We start from the raw sequence: 18507 nt of genomic DNA on the forward strand, positions 1-18507 counted from the left end.
AAGACAATTCTCAACAAGGAAGCTAAAAAAAAATACCAAAAAGCTTTTTTTCAAAATCCCAAGAACAAAAATAGAATTCTACTTCCTCCATATAAGATTGTTCAACGTTTTCTGCTTTCCCTTCCATCAGTCCTCCTTCCCTCCACTATACCCCACCCCCAAAGACAGTCTTAGCTGTGAGAAAAAGTCTTAATTCCACACACACGGCAATATTATATGAAAATAAGAGATATGCAACATAGCACAATAGGACTTCTCCTTCCCTGCAGCAAATCTATCCAACCAACCAAATCTGTCCCAGAGCATGAGGTCTATACGGAGAAGGAGAAGCCAAAGTTTTTTCTGCTGGCAGATGGGCACCATCGGATATCACCCAGTGTGACTATGCATGTGAAATATTCCAATCAAAACTATTCCAGATGGTAAAATTAAATTAAAATAAAAACCCAAGGATAAGACAGAGCAAGCCCTAGACCTGTCAAAACAGTGAAAGAAATCAAAACAAAACTAATTCTAGCACTGAAAAAACTGGGACGCGGGTGGCGCTGTGGGTAAAAGCCTCAGTGCCTAGGGCTTGCCGATCGAAAGGTCGGCGGTTCGAATCCCTGCAGCGGGGTGCGCTCCCGTTGCTCGGTCCCAGCGCCTGCCAACCTAGCAGTTCGAAAGCACCCTCGGGTGCAAGTAGATAAATAGGGACCGCTTACTAGCGGGAAGGTAAACGGCGTTTCCGTGTGCGGCTCTGGCTCGCCAGAGCAGCGATGTCACGCTGGCCACGTGACCCGGAAGTGTCTCCGGACAGCGCTGGCCCCCGGCCTCTTGAGTGAGATGGGCGCACAACCCCAGAGTCTGTCAAGACTGGCCCGTACGGGCAGGGGTACCTTTACCTTTACCTTAGCACTGAAAAAAGCAACAATCAAACATGCACTATGTGAAATGCCTGTAAGGCAAAGTGTTTTTGCAGCCTTCATTGCCAATCAAGCCTTCGGAAAGGCTTTCTAGAGTGCAGTACTGTCTACACCAGGGGACGGCAAACTAAAGCCCAGGGACCGGATCAGGCCCAATTGCCTTCAGGATCCGGCCCATGGACTGTCCGTGGATCAGCGTGGGGATTCTGTTCATTTGGGCTGCACCATATTTTTTTCTGCGCCATTCCATTCCCCCTCCCACACACACACACACACACCACGGCGGCGCCTCCTCCCTCCCTCCTCCTGGCTTCTCCCTGCCCTGCCTAGAGGAGGAAGGGGGCTGGGCTGAGCTGGCTGGGTGCCATTTTAAGTAGCCCCTCTCCGAAGCCAGCCCTTTTGTGCCGCTCATCTTCGCTCCACCGTCGCCGCCCTGATGCTCCTGTGGGCCAGAGAGCGGAGCGAACGAACTCCCTCTGCCTACCCACGAGAAGCAGCTGCGGCAATGGCAGTGGCGGCAGCAGCAGCCCCTGGGAAGGTAAGTGCAGCAGCTGGGGGTGGGGAGGAGGACTACTTGCCCCCCTCGCCTCTTCTTCTAGCTTCCCCCCAACCCCGGTGCTGCTTCTCCAGCCTACCACAAGGTCTGAGGGACAATGGACTTGCCCACAGCTAAAAAAAATTGCCAACGTCCGGTCTACACTGACAAATCTAACATTGCACACAGAAGGAATGCAAAACAGTGGCTCCATCAGAACTTAGAAGAGAAGTTTAATAACAAATAGGATTTACTTTTACTCCTTAATACATTTAAGTACTTAGAAATACCTTTTCGCTTTTTCTTGAGTGTTTTTTTCTCATTGGGATTTTTTTCTTTTTGATGCTGACATTTAGCATCCTTATCCTTTTTTCTCTTTTCATTTTCCAGGACCTTCTCAAGGAGTTTTGTAAAGAAATCAAAGTCAAATGGCGTTTTTTCTTCTGTAAAAAGGGGGAGATGATTATTTTGAAACTGAAACTGAAATCAAACCTTTATTAGGCATTATGCAAATAAAAACCGTAAGAAGGAAAATAACATGTAAAAGCCTTGAAATATATATAAAAAGGCAGCAGTTGGCTACAATCATATATATATATATACATATAAAATCAGTGGTTTTCCTTGTTAACCTGCTCCTTGGAGGACTGCAGCCAAAAACTCGGCTACCCCCACCGTTACCCTTTGGTCAACGTCGGATAGGCAGAATCCCGCACATTCACCTTGCTGGGGATCCAGACCACCCAAAAGAGGGGACAGCACGCGTTGACGGAGCGTACTGTACAATGGGCAATGAAAGAGAATATGCTCTACAGTGTCCGGGACATTCATAGAGCATCTGCAGAATCTCTTGTTTCTAGGGATGTTTTGATATCTTCCCCAGACAAATGCTGAGGGAAAGACATTCAACCGGGCCAGCATAAAAGCCCTACGTTGGGCTGGGATTATTAATTTAGTGACGTAATTGACTCTGCTATCTAAGATATTTAAATCATAGAATATGGGGGAGCAAATTTTATTTACAGCTGCCATAATATTTTGTCTCTCCACATCCTTTAGTCTAGCTAGGATATCATGGAAAATGTATTGCTCATTAGAATTATACAGGGGCTCCAGCTCGATGCCTAAAGATTCAATCTTTTTTTCGAGGTACTGATACCATCTTGATTTATAGGAGTCTTTGAGCAGATCAGCGAGCAGGCTTGATGGAGAGCAGCGAAAATGGCAGCGTAACCAGTACTTTATTGAGGTGGACCAGGCCCAGTATTCCATTGTGTGTATGCCTATTTCTGCACACATTGTTTCATATTTGATCGCAGCTGGGAGTCCAAGAATACGTCTCAGAAAGCTGGAGTGAATCTTATTTAAATCACTGTTATATGCTTGAATCCATAGCGGGATTCCATAGAATATCTGGGCTTGCACTTTTGTTTGAAAAATCTGATTGGCCGCAGGAATAAATTGATTACCTTTCTGATAATAAAAACGGGCAACTGCTGATGAGGTGCACTTTGCCTGTTTTATGGCATTTGTGCGATGACTTGCCCACCCTAGATTGCTCTGGAATAAGATTCCCAGATACCTATAGATTTTTACTTGTTGGATTTCTTGCCCTCTTATTTTCCATTTCTCTAGTTTCCAACCATTTGAGAAGACCAAAATTTTTGTCTTCTCGTAATTTATAGAGAGTTTATTACATTCGCAGTAAAGGGTCAGAGAAGATATAAGACGTTTCAGACCCAAGCTCGTTAATGACAGTAGGACTGCATCGTCTGCGTATAATAAGAGAGGAACTGGTTTCTGATTAAGTTTAGGGGCATGTGATTCTATTTTTTGAAGGTGATCTGGCAAGTCTGATAAGAATAAGTTAAATAGAAAGGGGGCAAGAATACATCCTTGTTTTACCCCTTTCGAGATTGGGATGTCTGATGAAAGATGACCTATGGTGTTAAGTTTGACTTGACAGACATTGGAAGAGTATAGATTTTGTATTAGAATCAATAAGCGCTGATCAATTTTTAGTTCTGCGAGTTTCCTCCACAGCTTTGGGCGGTCAATTGAGTCGAATGCACCACGAAAATCTACAAAAGCAGCATATATCTTAGATTGCCTTTGGGATCTATATTTTTCAACCAAATGCATAAGTATAAGGCAGTGGTCTAATGTAGAGCAACCTTTAGAGAAACCTATTTGTTCTTTCCCTGGTAAATTTAAATTTTTCATCCATATAAGGAGTTTAGATAGGAGGTGCTTAGCGTAGATTTTCCCTATCACTGATAGTAAGCTTATCGGTCTGTAATTCTTTGGTTCTTTTGGGTCGCCATTTTTAAAGATTGGGATAATTATTGATCTTAACCATATCTCCGGTATGATCCCATCTTTGTCTATGAGAGTAAACAATTGAGCTAGGGGTTCTGCCCACCAATCTATATAGGTCTTAAATAATTCTATTGGTAGACCGTCTGGCCCAGGCGATTTCCCCGATTTGAAATTTTTAACTATCTCTCTAATTTCCACTTCTTCTACCCTTGGCCACTCCTGGAGTTTATTGATTTTATTTATAGCGGTCTCATTTCCTTTAAGTTCACTGTGTAGATTGTTAAATACAGATGTAAAGTATTGGGACCATTTGGATTCTGCAATTGGTGGTTGGGTTAGTTGATTTTCGGCTTTCAGTCCTCCGTACACTAGGTTCCAGAACGCTTTGTTGTTTTTACTCTGAATTGAGTCAAATAGTTGTAGCCATTTTTGGGTTGCATATTTCTGTTTCTTTTCGGACAGAATGTAATGATATTTTCTTTTTTCATCAAGATAAGAGGGCTCTAGTTTAATGCGATTATTTTTAAATGTTTGACGCAGTTTTCTTTTTAGCTGGAAACATTCATCGTCAAACCAGGGGCTAGCGCTATGTTTAAGTATCCAACCTTTAAGTGGAGTACTAAGCTCTACAAACATTTGGAAGATTTCATTATAAGTTTTATAATGATTATTTTATGTACAAACATTCCAGCTAAAAATAATAATTTTGTCTTGAGCTTCTGTTGTCCTGAAAGGATTTGTCACTGAAGTTCATGCGACTAAAAATTAGTATTTTAAAATACATGTAGTCCTGATGCAACTTAATAGCACGAAAAAACATAATATTTACTGAATATCAAGAACCATTAAACAAGATCTAACAGAGCGATGAAACAGACCCTTTACTCAAAATGTTTATCTATTGTAAAAAGGTACAGTTATGGAATTTTAGTTTAGTTTTGCTAGAGTGCACACACCATTTCCCCCAAATGAAAAAAATGATTAAACATGTGGTAATACTTACTGAATGCTTTATCTATTCGCCATCCATTGGACTTTTCTTCACGTTTAAATTTATTCTGAAAACAGAAAGTTTTGCTATATAAGCCATTCTCAGATCATCAGCTGATATGAAGCAAACTCAATTGAAATGATCTTTGCAAATGTTTAACAGAACAGCATAAAATGATAGATCCACAACCAGATGATCACTTCTCAATTGATTTTGGGGTTTTTAAAGTGCTTACCTTAATCTCTGTTCTTGCTCTGTGAGGAAAAAGCTGACTAATCATCGAGAAGTCAGTTCCTACCATACTTATAGCTAAGAAGAACATGTCTGTTTCTGTAAGAGAGGGGGAAAAACAGTTTAGCCATTTTTTAATGAGCAATTTTGGTATATCAATTTTAATCTCATGATCAATAAATGTACACATTCAGCTAAATACCAAAGCATCTCCCTTTAGCTGCATATTATGAAATGGATAATACTTCATACTAACATTAGTTACTGCATTGTACTGCACATTTTAATAAGGGTTGCATAGCTTTACAATTCAGTGAAACACAGTTCTGTTTTTCAGGTGTTCCCATTGAAAAGGATTTTAAACTATTCACTCCAAATGTTAGGGTGCAGAACTAAGTTATATCTCTCCAGGACCACAAATGGAGCCTATAGAAGCAAACTACTAACACTAATCTTCCTCTGGCAGCAATGAATAATTAGTGTGAGTCACCAAGTTTAAAGCACACCGATGAATACTGTCAATTAGCATCCAGCTATTTTTAACTCTGTACAGTACAATAGATCTAGAGTAGGGGTAACTAACCTGGTGCCCTCCAGTTGTTGTTGGGCTACAACTCCCAACCTCCCTCACTAATGGTTATGCTGGCTGGGGCTAATGGGAGCTACAGTCCAACAATGTATATGGGCACCACTGTGGCTGCCCATGATAATAGAAACAGAACATGAGAATTACTTGAGATTATATGGATACATAATCATTTGATCGCTACTGCCAGATTTGCACAGAAAGTCAAAGGCACTGTAACTCTTTGCAGCAGTAAATGCCACTAAGACTTACTCTTGCAATTAACTTGCATGCATGCATGCACACACACACCATGGATTGTAAAAAAATACAAATTATGTTACATGATGTAACTGTCAGTTTGCATTTCTTAGTGCAGAAGTATTGATCTGATGTGCAGAGATCTTTCCTATTCTAATTAATTCAAAAAGGTTCAGGAAGCTTCTCTGTGTGAAAGAAACAAGCAGAAGGTTCATGATGTTTGGGCTATTCCTTCAGAGAAGCTGAGTACAGCTGGCTTAAACTGGTCCTGTTATCTCTTTCAGTCAAGGTCATGCTGACTATAAAAATAAGGCCAAAAGGAGCCTGGGTTTCACTTTTCTCTTTCTATCTCTTTTCCTTCTGTACATAGTATGTTTAGTGTTAAGGGTTAGACTTACTGTAAGTTACTGTAAGTTTAAGTTAAGTCTGCTGCAACTGGATTTCTTATGGATAGTGCCAATCCTGAATGTATTGGATTTGTGACTATTATGCTCATTTGCCTTCAGTAGCAGTAAAGCTCTGCTGGATGAAATACAATTGCCTCTGGTCTTTTTTTGCAATGTGTTTAAGTTGTTACTCTGCCAACTAGACATTGGAATCTACACTGGATCAATATTGAGTAGGATTCCACGACAGTAACTCCATTATTTTGCAGTGACTGAAGTCCAGGATAGAAATAAGATAGGGATGCATGCAGCTCTTGCCACTCACAATAGCTTTGTCCACCTCAAGCCATACAAGCCAAGATACTTAAAAAAGTGTAGGTCTTCAAAGCCAGGGACGCGGGTGGCGCTGTGGTCTAAACCACTGAGCCTCTTCGGCTAGCTGATCAGAAGGTCAGCGGTTCAAATCCCCGTGACGGGGTAAGCTCCCGTTGCTCGGTCCCAGCTCCTGCCAACCTAGCAATTTGAAAGCACACTAGTGCAAGCAGATAAATAGGTACTGCTGCGGCGGGAAGGTAAACGACGTTTCCATGCACTCTGGTTTCCATCACGGTGTTCCATTGCTATGGAAGTGGTTTAGTCATACTGGCCACATGACCTGGAAAGCTGTCTGTGGACAAACGCTGGCTCCCTCGGCCTGAAAGTGAGATGAGCGCCACAACCCCATAGTCACCTTTGACTCGACTTAACCATCCAGGGGTCCTTCAAAGCCAAATGCAAATAACATCACTGAGCTGCACCTACCTTTTTCTGACCATGGCTTGGTATAATAGCTTCTCCTGAAACTTGAGTAGGTTGTTGTGGATCCACGCTCAAAGATGGGATCATTATCTTCTACCACACATTGCCCTTTTGTCCTTAAAACTTCCACAGTTAAGCTAAATGTGAAATTGAGAGATATTAAAATACAAAAGAAATGTTGCAAGAAAACTGTCTTAACAAATAGTGAAGACCAATTGATTCTCACCTCAAATTTACTAGAATTTCTGCTATTACTAGCAAACACTTTAATGAACAGTTTACAGTTTTTCAGTGAACTCCAGTATGGCCTTAAGTTATCATTCCATGCCAATATGAATATAGTTCACTAATCCAGCAACCATTAAGATCCATGTGAGAAACAAGAAGCCTTAAGAGTTCCAGGGCCCAGCTAGCTATTAGGTAACCAGAGGCAAAGCACTCAGGTGACAGATCTGGCACACTTTCCACAGGTAGAATTTTTTTTATATAATAATAATAATAATAGTAAGAAGAAGAAGAAGAAGAAGAAGAGTTTGAATTTGATATCCGCTTTATCACTACCCGAAGGAGTCTCAAAGCGGCTAACATTCTCCTTTCCCTTCCTCCCCCACAACAAACTGTGAGGTGAGTGGGGCTGAGAGACTTCAGAGAAGTGTGACTGGCCCAGGGGTCTGCAACCTCTAAGACAAAAAGAGCCACTTGGACCCATGTCCGGAAGAAAAAAAAAATTGGGAGCTGCAAAACAAGTAAAAGTAAATTGGGAGCTGCAAAACAAGTAAAGAATGTGTAAATAACCACACATTCTTCCCCTCCCCCCATTCTCTCTCTTTTCCCTGAGTCTATTTCAGATAGCAAAGAGGGGTATGGTACCTCTCATATCCATTTTTTGCAAAGCACCATGTGCATAGAGGGCATTATACAAATTAATACATAGAAAAGTGTCTGTCCCTCCCTGCAGTTCAACTCCCTCTCTTTTTACTAACAGCACATATCCATTCCTTCTGCTGGTGCAACTTTCTCATCATTTCTACATAGCAGCATTTATAAACCAGTGCCAGAGAAACTGGGTGAAAGGAAGGTGAGAGGGAAGAGATATGAATATTTATGTGTGTATATGTATACATACATACACCTACACAATTACAGGTTTGAAGCCAACTTAAAATAAAAAGAGCTGGTAAGCAAAGGAATCTGTGGTGCTTTCCATGGGATCCGGGGACATGTCAGCTAATACTCTTCCCTTTCTTCTTCATTTGCTTGTCTCTGCAGCAAATCTCGAGGGGGAAGCGAGAAGGGCAGGGATTGCATAGGCACGAGAGAACCGGGGAAATCCCGCATGCAGGATTTTGGTGCCTAACAGCCCCCCCTCCCTCTGCAATTGCTCTCGTGCCCCCCCCACCTCTCCTGCTGGCTACCTCTGGACCCCCTCCTTGTCACTGACGTAATTCACCCCTTCCTCCCTGACAGGGAGGGCGGGCCCATTTTGTGGTTCACCTCAGGTGCTCTCCCTCAACTCGGCGGCCACTCAGAAGCACGGCACGGAAAAGGATCCCAAAGCACCACCGCCACCCCTCACACACACAGAAACCCCGCCCCGCCATTTCCCTCCAGCGCGCGCGCTCTCTCTCCCTCGCCTCAGGTGCCTCGCGTGCGGGGCTGAGGAGAGCGTGGCCTGGGAGAGAGTTCCCCCTCACCACCACCGCCCGTCCTACCCCGGGGGAAGCTATGAGCCATGAAGCCGCCTGGCAGAACTTCCCTCTGGCGGCAGAAGCAGCAGCAGCCCTTCTCCGGCCGCCACCGCCTCCTCCTCCATCCCAGCAGCCGCTGCCTCTCGAGCTCCGCTGCTGCCATCGCCTTGCTTTGCCCGGCTCGGCTGCCCAGCTCCATCCCCCTCCTCTTTCTGGTGCTTCTGCTTTTCTGCTCAGGGTCCCCGAGGATCTGCGGAGCCGCGGCAAAGGTGTAAAAGAGCCGTGGGCTGCCGACCCCTGGACTAGCCCAAGGTCACCCAGCAGCTGCATGTGGAGGAGCGGAGCCGCAAACCCGATTCCCCAGATTATGAGTCTATCGCTCTTAACCACTACACCACACAGGCTCCCAGTGGACAAGCTCCTTTGCCGCCGCCACTTATTCCCACTGCCTCAAATCTCTGCTCCCCGTCCTCTGCGGTTTAAAACTGAGCATATGCTACTGAAGGGGGGCAGCAGAAAGAAATTGCATATGTGAGACCGAAACAGAGTCAGAGGGGAAATGCAGCAATGTCCAATGCAGATACAAAGTGACAAAACCTAACCTTTCTTCATCGAGAATAATTGAACCATCTTCTGCAACCTTTACTCGAGGTACAAGAAGGGGGCCATCATCATCATCTCCCACTTCTTCTTCATCCTCATCTTCCTCATTTTCGCTTTCAAGAATGATTTCAGGCCTGAAATGGGAAGAGATAACAGTTTTAGTAGCAGGGAACTTTCTTCATATTTCCTTTTCAAATAAAAATTATTTTCTATGGCCCAAGCGCTTAGCAGTTACTTCCAACCATGGCACTGTCATTATACTGTACACCGTTTTCAGAAGACTGTAATGTTTCTTGCACATACACTTTCAATAGGCATATATTTTAAATAGGCTGTTGAGAGCCAGCATCCACTAGCAGATGAGAAAGTGCAATAAATAAATAAATCACAATCCTAACCCACTCCTCTGATGTACTAATATTCCTCTTGCTGCCATCAACCATGGTATTATTTCTGTACTAACCCTGGGAACTCCTAAGCTAGCATTTGAAATCAAGAATCAAATGCTGGGTTAGGACTCAAGGTAAAGGTAAAGGTACCCCTGCCCGTACGGGCCAGTCGTGTCCGACTCTAGGGTTGTGCGCCCATCTCACCTAAGAGGCAAGGGGCCAGCGCTGTCCAGAGACACTTCCGGGTCACGTGGCCAGCGTGATGAAGCTGCTCTGGCGAGCCAGCACCAGCGCAGCACACGGAAATGCCGTTTACCTTCCCGCTATAAGGCGGTACCTATTTATCTACTTGCACTTAGAGGTGCTTTCGAACTGCTAGGTGGGCAGGAGCTGGGACTGAAAGACGGGAGCTCACCCCGCCACGGGGATTCGAACCACCAACCATGCGATCGGCAAGCCCTAGGCGCTGAGGTTTTACCCACAGCGCCACCCGCGTCCCCAGGACTTAAGGTTAAACATGGTTAATGTCAGTGCAGGCAAAAGGTGGTAATTTTGGTAACCCACTTGCACACAAGACTTCTGCTGAGAATTTCTTGCCCACAACTGTTAAAGACAGTGCAGATAAGGTACAGTGAGTTTCCATGTGAGAGGGAAGAGGCTTGGGGAACCCATGTACCCAAGAACACAGCATGTACTTGGTCTTAGCTAGGATTATGTCTAAACTGGTCCTCGCAGAGTTTTACCATATGGGTATTTTATTACACTACACTGCCCAAAGTAGTATATCTTCAAGTAAAAGAAAAATTTCTGGGATTATAATCTTTAGAGCAATAATTCAGTTTCAATAATATTAAACAAACCAATCTTTTTCATACAAATCCCTCTGTGCTAAATTATTGCACAGATCACTAGTTCTATTTGAAAGAAGGGACAAAAAAATTACTCTTTTGCTTGAGTCACTGTAGAAGGCTTTTCGGATTTCTTTTCTTCCACCAGTGAAGATCTATTAAATATAAAAAGCACAATTTTCATTAACCATTTATTAAAATAAAATTTGAAGACAGCAACTAGTGAACACTCCTGCAGTTTACCTGTGTGATTTACCATCCTACCCAGCACACTTTAATGTGAAATATTAGGTTTTTAATTGGTTTATTCACACAAACTTCAGTGGGATTGGGGGGAAATGTATCTATGTGATTTATTGGTTGTCAGAATAAGACAACTATGAATTATTTAGAAATCTAATTACTTAAAATTCCTTTATATGAGCCCTGATGTTTTCCTATGGACAACAGAGAAAGCTGATATTATTTAAAGCAACTTAACAAGGAATCCCAAATTTTCCACAAGCCTGGAAAGTGAAAAGGAGGAGGCCTAGGTATCTTAAAGGAAGGATAAAATGAAGACATAACAAATATATAAAAGCAATTTACATTTACAATAAAAATAAAGTGTGTACTTACTTCATTGGATTGTTTTCAGGCAGATAGTATATGAAGTCCCTCATAACCATTTTTGAACGATCTTCTGGCATGCTTTTTTCAATTACTGGGTATTTGTATTTCTGTTGTTGCTAGACACAAAAATTAACATTTATACGAGTTTGATAGGGTTTTAGACTTGATCAGCAGTCTATACGTTAAACTCAAGTTCATATATTTCATAACAAATATATAAGCAAAGACTTTTCTTTTTTAGACAAATCTATGACAACTTGGTTGCTCTTTTTCTGAGTGGCCTTGTGGGAGCTTTTAATTAACTTTAACTGACTGCTCATTTTATTGTTATTTTTTACTGGAGTAATTGCAACTACTCTGTTTTAATTGTATGTATTGTTTTCTTTTAATATAGTTATTTTTATGTATTTTTATAATAGTCTAAGCTGCCTTAGGCACTGAATGCAGAAAGGCAGTGTATATGTTTCAGTAAATAAATAAACAAATACTTACTTATACCCCACCTATCTGGCTGGGTTTCCCCAGCCACTCTGGGCGGCTTCCAACAAATTAAAAATACATTAAAACATCAGTCATTAAAAAAATTCCCTAAACAGGGCTGCCTGCATAACTGGAGCATGCACCACTCGGGCAAGACAGCCTGCAGGCAGGTAGGGTCACAGCCTGCATACCAGATGGAGCTGGTAGACAGCTACCCTGGACACAGAATTGACATGCGCCTCCATGGACAGCTGTGAGTCCAAAATGACTCCCAGGCTGCGCACCTGGTCCTTCAGGGGCACAGTAACCCCATTCAGGACCAGGGAGTCCCCCACCCCCGCCCACTCCCTGCCATTAGGTAGGCTTGATGAAGAGCCCTCACCAGTGTTTGACCTCATTTAACTGGAGTTTTCCTCTACTTGTGTTGAAGCCATTTCGCCTAGCTTGTGCCCTTACCCTAAGCTCTGTTGTGAACCAGTAAGCCAAACAGGCTCCACAAAGCATGGGAAGAGCTCAAGAGTGATCATGGCAACCCATTCGGATGTTCCTGAGGTCAGCTAGGGCTTCGACAAGAGTGCCAGATATATCAGCCAGAAAATCCTCCAAAGTCACCTGGAAACTGATTGGATCCATCAGACTCCGAGGGCAGACCATCCTAACAGGTCCTCCCCCCCCCCCATTTCATTTTAAAAGGTAGCATGTTTGATTTAAAAATCATATTTCATGTGATGCCACCTTCTAAAGAGAGGTGCTAACCAGTTCCATTATATCATTTCACATTCAGAGCATACTATACAACCATGATAATCTTACAAAAAGACATCCCACAGATACAAGCAAATCTCAGTGTCTGCTAGCCATTAAATCCGGCAGGCTAATAAATCCGGCAGGCTAGTAAGTGACCTTCCAGGTGTTTTGAACTATACCACCCATCAACTCCAATGAGCATGGCAACTCCAATGAGCATCAAGGGTGATGGGAGTTAGTACAGTACTACAACATTTCCTTATCCCTGTTATAAATTGATGTATCATACAATGCTGCTGAGGGTCACGCCAGCTTTAAAAACTGGAAACCTTTAGCAAACTACCTTTTATAGGGAAGCATCATATCATGACATCAAGAGCTTCCACATCTCTTGTGGAAGTGGCAAAGTGCATGCTTTGAATGCTAATCTCCAGGTAAGACTATATAAATCTCCTCTCCAAAACCCTAGAAAATCAGGGTAGAGACAATACCACTGAATCAAATGCCAAAATTGATTCAGTATGACTTCTATGCAGAAATCAGGCTATATGCTCTTTCTATTACTTTCCCCTCTTTCTCATAACCAAATCTCCAAAGTGTTGTTATACCTTCTCTTTCTTCAACTCTTCCTTGAGCATCTTCCTTAGCTTCTGAGCTTTGATTATTTTCTCACGATCGGAACATATTTTTTTCTCTTTGGCTGGAATACATTTTGAGTGTGGTATTTCTTCTTGAAACAGACTTTCCTGCGTTGGTCTCTCTTTGAGGGGTGAGGATGTGTTCTTCTGCAGGGCTTCGTCACTTTTTTGACCTGTTACACATGCATTCGGCTCTTTACTTACAGACTTTTTGAATGGAGAGAATTGTGGTACTTGGGGAACGGGAGTTTTCTTTTCAGGAAGTATCGGAGACTTCGGGGAATTCTCCACATTGGTCTTCTCAGAAGGTGGCAAGTCCTTCTGAAGTGGTGGGTTACAAATAACAGGAGAATGAGGTACTTGTTTTTGAGAACATTTTGATGCTGAAGTGGCAACACGTTGTGTGGATAGTGGTGCAACTCGTGGTTTAGCAAGATTAGGCATTGTAGATATTCGTTTTCTTCTCTGCAGAAGTGTCTCTGCATGTCTGCTACAATCTCCATCACCACTAGCGTTGGTCTTTTCATTTCTGGAAGATTAAAAGAGAGAAAGCTGTCATATTTCTAAAAACTGTAATCAGGCTGTTTTTAAAATAAATAAATGCACTGTATTCCCACAAAGCCAATCACATCATATTACGAGTTTATTTTTGAAAATGCTTATTCTGATTAGACATAAAAAATTAAAGCAAAAAATATATTACAACTTTATATCTACTTAGAATATTGATGGCTAGAGTCCCACATACAGCTCACTGTTAGCAATCTAGTATTTATATTATTTGATACATTCAGTCATCACTTTCCACAAGAAGACATTCCTAACTTACTAATACATAATAATACAAAAAAGGTTAACAATAATTTAAAAACCAAACACATAGAAAAAATGCAACAGAACAAAATTTCTAAGGGTGTTCATCCTACAATAACTATAAAAAATTACTCTTACCCATAAAATAGGTCGGAGATCATAGCACAGAACAATCCAAATTAATGACCAAAAGCCTTAACAGCTAAAAGCTGGGAATGATGGCCGCTTATATAATTAATAACGCGGGGGCGCTGTGGGACGTGGGGGGGCGCTGTGGGTTAAACCACAGAGCCTAGGACTTGCCGATCAGAAGGTCGGCAGTTCGAATACCCGCGACGGGGTGAGCTCCCGTTGCTTGGTCCCTGCTTCTGCCAACCTAGCAGTTCGAAAGCACGTCAAAGTGCAAGTAGATAAATAGGTCCAGCGGGAAGATAAACAGCATTTCCATGTGCTGCTCTGGTTCGCCACAAGCGGCTTAGTCTTGCTGGCCACATGACCCGGAAGATGTACGCTGGCTCCCTTGGCCGATAAAGCAAGATGAGCGCCGCAACCCCAGAGTCGGTCACGACTGGACCTAATGGTCAGGGGTCCCTTTACCTTTATAATATACATTGCATATTATTATTAGGAAAGATGCAGCTCAACTTGTGGTCCTGTAGATGCTATTAAAATACAAGTCTCATCAGCCCAGCCACTATGACAAAAGATGAGAGATGATGGGGCCATTCAGCAGCAACTTGAAGGTCATGACTTAGCCACCCTTGTTTCTGGAACTGGGAGACAGCAACTATTTCAAATCTAGAATTATCCCTCTTCATTACAGCCAACCAAAGAATGTATATTGAGAATTCTCCCCACACCTGCAATACACAAACTTGGTAGCACCGCAGTCACTGTCTAATGTCAGTATAATTTTGACTACTCCCTTAAGCCCTGGAATCACAGACACACACACACCACTCTAAATAAGATTCAAAGTCATGCTGGTTAAAGGGGAGGGGGGAGGAAATAACAGACGATTGTGCGATATAAATCTTCTGAAATAAAATTTAAAAAGACGCCGAGCTGGTTCACCCCAACTACACGTGCGTAGTGACTCCGGATAAAAGCGCCGCACTGTGTCCCAGGCGACGTGAAGCACCGGCCTTTGCGAGGGGTTCCTTCACAGGCGCAGGCCATCAAGTGTCGGAGGTGCACGTGAGAACCAGTTCCTGCGATTCTCAACGCGTCTCTCAAAAAAAGAGCTTTTTGCGCTCCAGCTCATCTCCTGAAACGGGCTCCTTTTATTTTGTGGAGAAAGGAAGCGCGCAGCCTACAGCCAAAGGCGAAGCTTACCCCTCGGGGCTGGGGCTGCTACCGTCGTCCTGCTGCAGGCTTCCGGCAGCGCCCGACGGGAGAGCCGAGGCAGCCGCATCCTCAGAAGAACAGAGGGCGGATGCCGAGCCGGGCTGGGGAGCGGGGTCTGGGGCCGCGGCGACGCCTGAGGGGCTGGGGCTGCCCCTGGGGTTGCTGCCCCTCGCCGCCGCCGCCGCCCCCGGTCTCACGTTGGGCTTCACATTAAACCTGGCGCGGCGGAACATGGCGCCGCAAAGGGGAACCGCCGACTCTCGCTAAAGCCCACCGTCCCCTTTTTCCTCCGGCCGCCGAGGCCGCCTCATGTCACCGGCCTCGCTCGGCCCAAGCCCAGCTCCCCGCCCTTCCTCTCCGACTCTCGCGGAGGGGGGGAGCCTGTCAGCTGCTCCGGGGACGGCGCGCGGCGTGGCGTCATCACTCTGCGACAAAACAGGAACATCACCTGGGCGGCGAGGACGCCCGCCTGAAACGCAGGAGAGCGACGCGTGTTCATGTCGAACTTGCCCTGAACTTGACTTGCGCGAGGAGAGGGAAAGCAGCTAGTTTATTAGCCCAGTGCATTCGTAGCGATTCCCGGCTTGGCGGTTCTTGCCGCGTGAAGCCCGCATCACGAGAAAGGCATCCCGAGACCGGTGTTTTGTTGACCTCGGTTGGATTTTATAAATGTTATTGTTTTCCTAGAGCGGATTCCGAGCACAATTCAAAAGTGTGGGTGCTGACCTTTAAAGCCCTAAACGGCCTCGGCCCAGTATACCTGAAAGAGCATCTCCACCCCCATCGTTCTGCCCGGACATTGAAGTCCAACGCCGAGGGCCTCCTGGCGGTTCCCTCACTGTGAGAAGTGAAGCTGCAGGGAAACAGGCAGAGGGCCTTCTCGGTAGTGGCGCCCACCCTGTGGAATGCCCTCCCATCAGATGTCAAGGAGATGAGTATTTATATATCTTTGAGGAGACACCTGAAGGCAGTCCTGTATTAGGAAGCTGTTTTAAGGTTTAATGTTTTAATATGTTTTTATATGTGCTGGAAGCCACCCAACGTGGCTGGGGCAACGTGGCTGGGGCAACTCAGTCAGATGGGAGGGGTATAAATAATAAATTATTACTACTACTATTACAGAATCTGGAACCTTCTTTTAGTTTTGCAATTTTCCTTATTTTTAGAGGGTTATATTCTGCACTCTTCATTTATAAAGCATATTTGTATACCACTATTTCATTAAAAATTGTATCGGGGTGATTTACAGATGAATTTACATGCAATAAAAACTGTGTGAACATTTAAAATTGGAGATCATCAACTATTAGAAAAAGCAACTGTCTGCACAAGCTTAGTGGCATAAAAAAACTTTTCAGCAGGCACATAAAGAAGAGGAGGAGGAGTTTGGATTTGATATCCCGCTTTATCACTACCCGAAGGAGTCTCAAAGCAGCTAACATTCTCCTTTCCCTTCCTCCCCCACAACAAACTTCAGAGAAGTGTGACTAGCCCAAGGTCACCCAGCAGCTGCATGTGGAGGAGCGGAGACGCGAACCCAGTTCACTAGATTACGAGTCTACTGCTCTTAACCACTACACTACACTGCTGAAAGAAAGGGGTGCTGGCAACTATTCTATAGTTGTAACATTCCACTGAATCCAGACATGGACATAGCCAGAGGGGGGCAAGGGGGGAGCTGCCCTTCCCCAATCAAGTAAATAGATAAAAATTAACTGACCAATAATGTCACGGTTCTGCCCCCCACAAAAAAAATTATCATGGCTATGCTCATGGATCTAGAGTAGGCTTTTAAAGAAGTAGGCACACAACTGACTCTTTAAGGGTAGCTGGCAACACTCCAACACAAAAATACATTTACTACACCCGTCACCCTATCAGTCATCTAAATCCACGTAGCTTTAATAACCCATGGTGAACAAAGATCTAGTGAGCAGATGTGGTTGGTACATAAAGTATCTAGTTGGTCAACATAAAACATACATAAAAGGATCTAAACATTTGGATAGTGATATACAATAACCAATATACTGAGCTATAGATATGAAAAGGAATGCATCAGCAGAAAAATAGTGCCATGCTTTATATAACTATGGCACATGCCATTATTATACTGTTGGTTCCAAAAAGACATGACCGTATCTTGGACTGCAGCTCTCCACCCATTTTTATGATGGTGTCCTAATGAGTCAAACCTATACTTTTTCAAATCAAGCTAACCAAACCATGTTGGGATTTATACAATATGCCAAAAAAACATCCAGAGAGACCACATCCTTATATCACTTACCGGCAAAAATGGTATTTCAGAAAAATGGCTCAGAACGCCAGCTTCCAAACGAACCAAACCAATCAAATTCACAGGTCACATTGGAACAGGTGGGAATGATGCAATAAGCCACAAAAAGTCCACAGAAACCACATCCTCATTCCTGTTCTAAGCAATAAACAATATTGCAGAACAGTCAGGAACACCCAACTTCTGAGTAACTAAACCAATCAAATTCATGTCACATTGGGCAATGTGGTTCTATACTAGCACACTGGTTTGTGGCTTAGTGCTCATTCATATCGGTTTTGATTTGACCTATAAATGACACTGGACAATAAATGGTATCAGAATGTGCTTTCTGCTTAAGCTTTGTGACTGCATCAATTCTATCCATTCCCGTGACCTGTGAATTTGGTTGATTTGAGGAACCATAGGAGTTGGTTCTGTTCAGATGACTTCTGGATGTGAAGGGGCCGATTGTATAAAGTATAAAATTGGAATACATTTGTTGTTCTTCCTTGCCTTTTTTGTTGACATATTACATCAATACAACAGAAATGGGCAAATATACATGATAGAATTCAAACACTGGAAGTCACTGAACAAATGGTATATCTCAAAATACGTCCCACAGTTTTGGAAATCGATTATAATTTAAAAAGCAGCCTTTTCCTCCCAGTTTTCTTTAAAGTCCGCATAATTTCAGATGAATCACGGGTAAGTGCATCGAACTCAGTGGGGCTTCTGAAAACACAGGAATATTCGTTCATTTTATTTCCATCCCGCCTTTTAGGGCAAGAAACTCGCATCCCATTTGAAACCTGGAGATCGTGCAGAAATCATATCCCGCGCGTGCAAGGGAAATAGCGGTAATTACATCCCAACCGTACGCGCGTTAACTCGGAAGCAAACCCCACTGAGCCGCTCTCCCGCGTAACACGCGCGCAGCGTCTCAGCTTCAACTCGTGCAGCTGATACGAGGTGTCGAGGCCTGATCGGCGGGTTGCGCGCACGCGCAGTAAGGGCACCGCGGGACCGGCTCCATGAGCGGGGCTGGGAACAGGAAAGGCGTCGACGTG

The 18507-nt window shown here is 43.7% G+C and overlaps 1 protein-coding gene across 3 annotated transcripts in view; it reads right to left on the reverse strand.

The window, feature by feature from the left end:
- Positions 1-15531, reverse strand: part of BDP1 (BDP1 general transcription factor IIIB subunit) — a 51794-nt gene extending 36263 nt beyond the window's left edge. For all 3 annotated transcript variants that reach the window (XM_082191847.1, XM_082191846.1, XM_082191845.1), the window contains exons 1-9: positions 15145-15531; positions 12967-13525; positions 11138-11247; positions 10615-10674; positions 9282-9416; positions 6995-7128; positions 4986-5080; positions 4763-4817; positions 1731-1883 (exon numbers count right to left, since the gene is read on the reverse strand). In XM_082191847.1, the coding sequence (XP_082047973.1) occupies positions 1731-1883; positions 4763-4817; positions 4986-5080; positions 6995-7128; positions 9282-9416; positions 10615-10674; positions 11138-11247; positions 12967-13525; positions 15145-15389 (1546 nt within the window). In that variant the 5' untranslated portion in view covers positions 15390-15531. The remainder of the gene's footprint in view (positions 1-1730; positions 1884-4762; positions 4818-4985; positions 5081-6994; positions 7129-9281; positions 9417-10614; positions 10675-11137; positions 11248-12966; positions 13526-15144) is intronic.
- Between the last annotated feature and the right edge of the window lie 2976 nt (positions 15532-18507).

Source organism: Podarcis vaucheri (assembly GCF_965113315.1).
Source record: "Podarcis vaucheri genome assembly, chromosome: 11".
Classification (NCBI taxonomy): Eukaryota; Metazoa; Chordata; class Lepidosauria; order Squamata; family Lacertidae; genus Podarcis; species Podarcis vaucheri.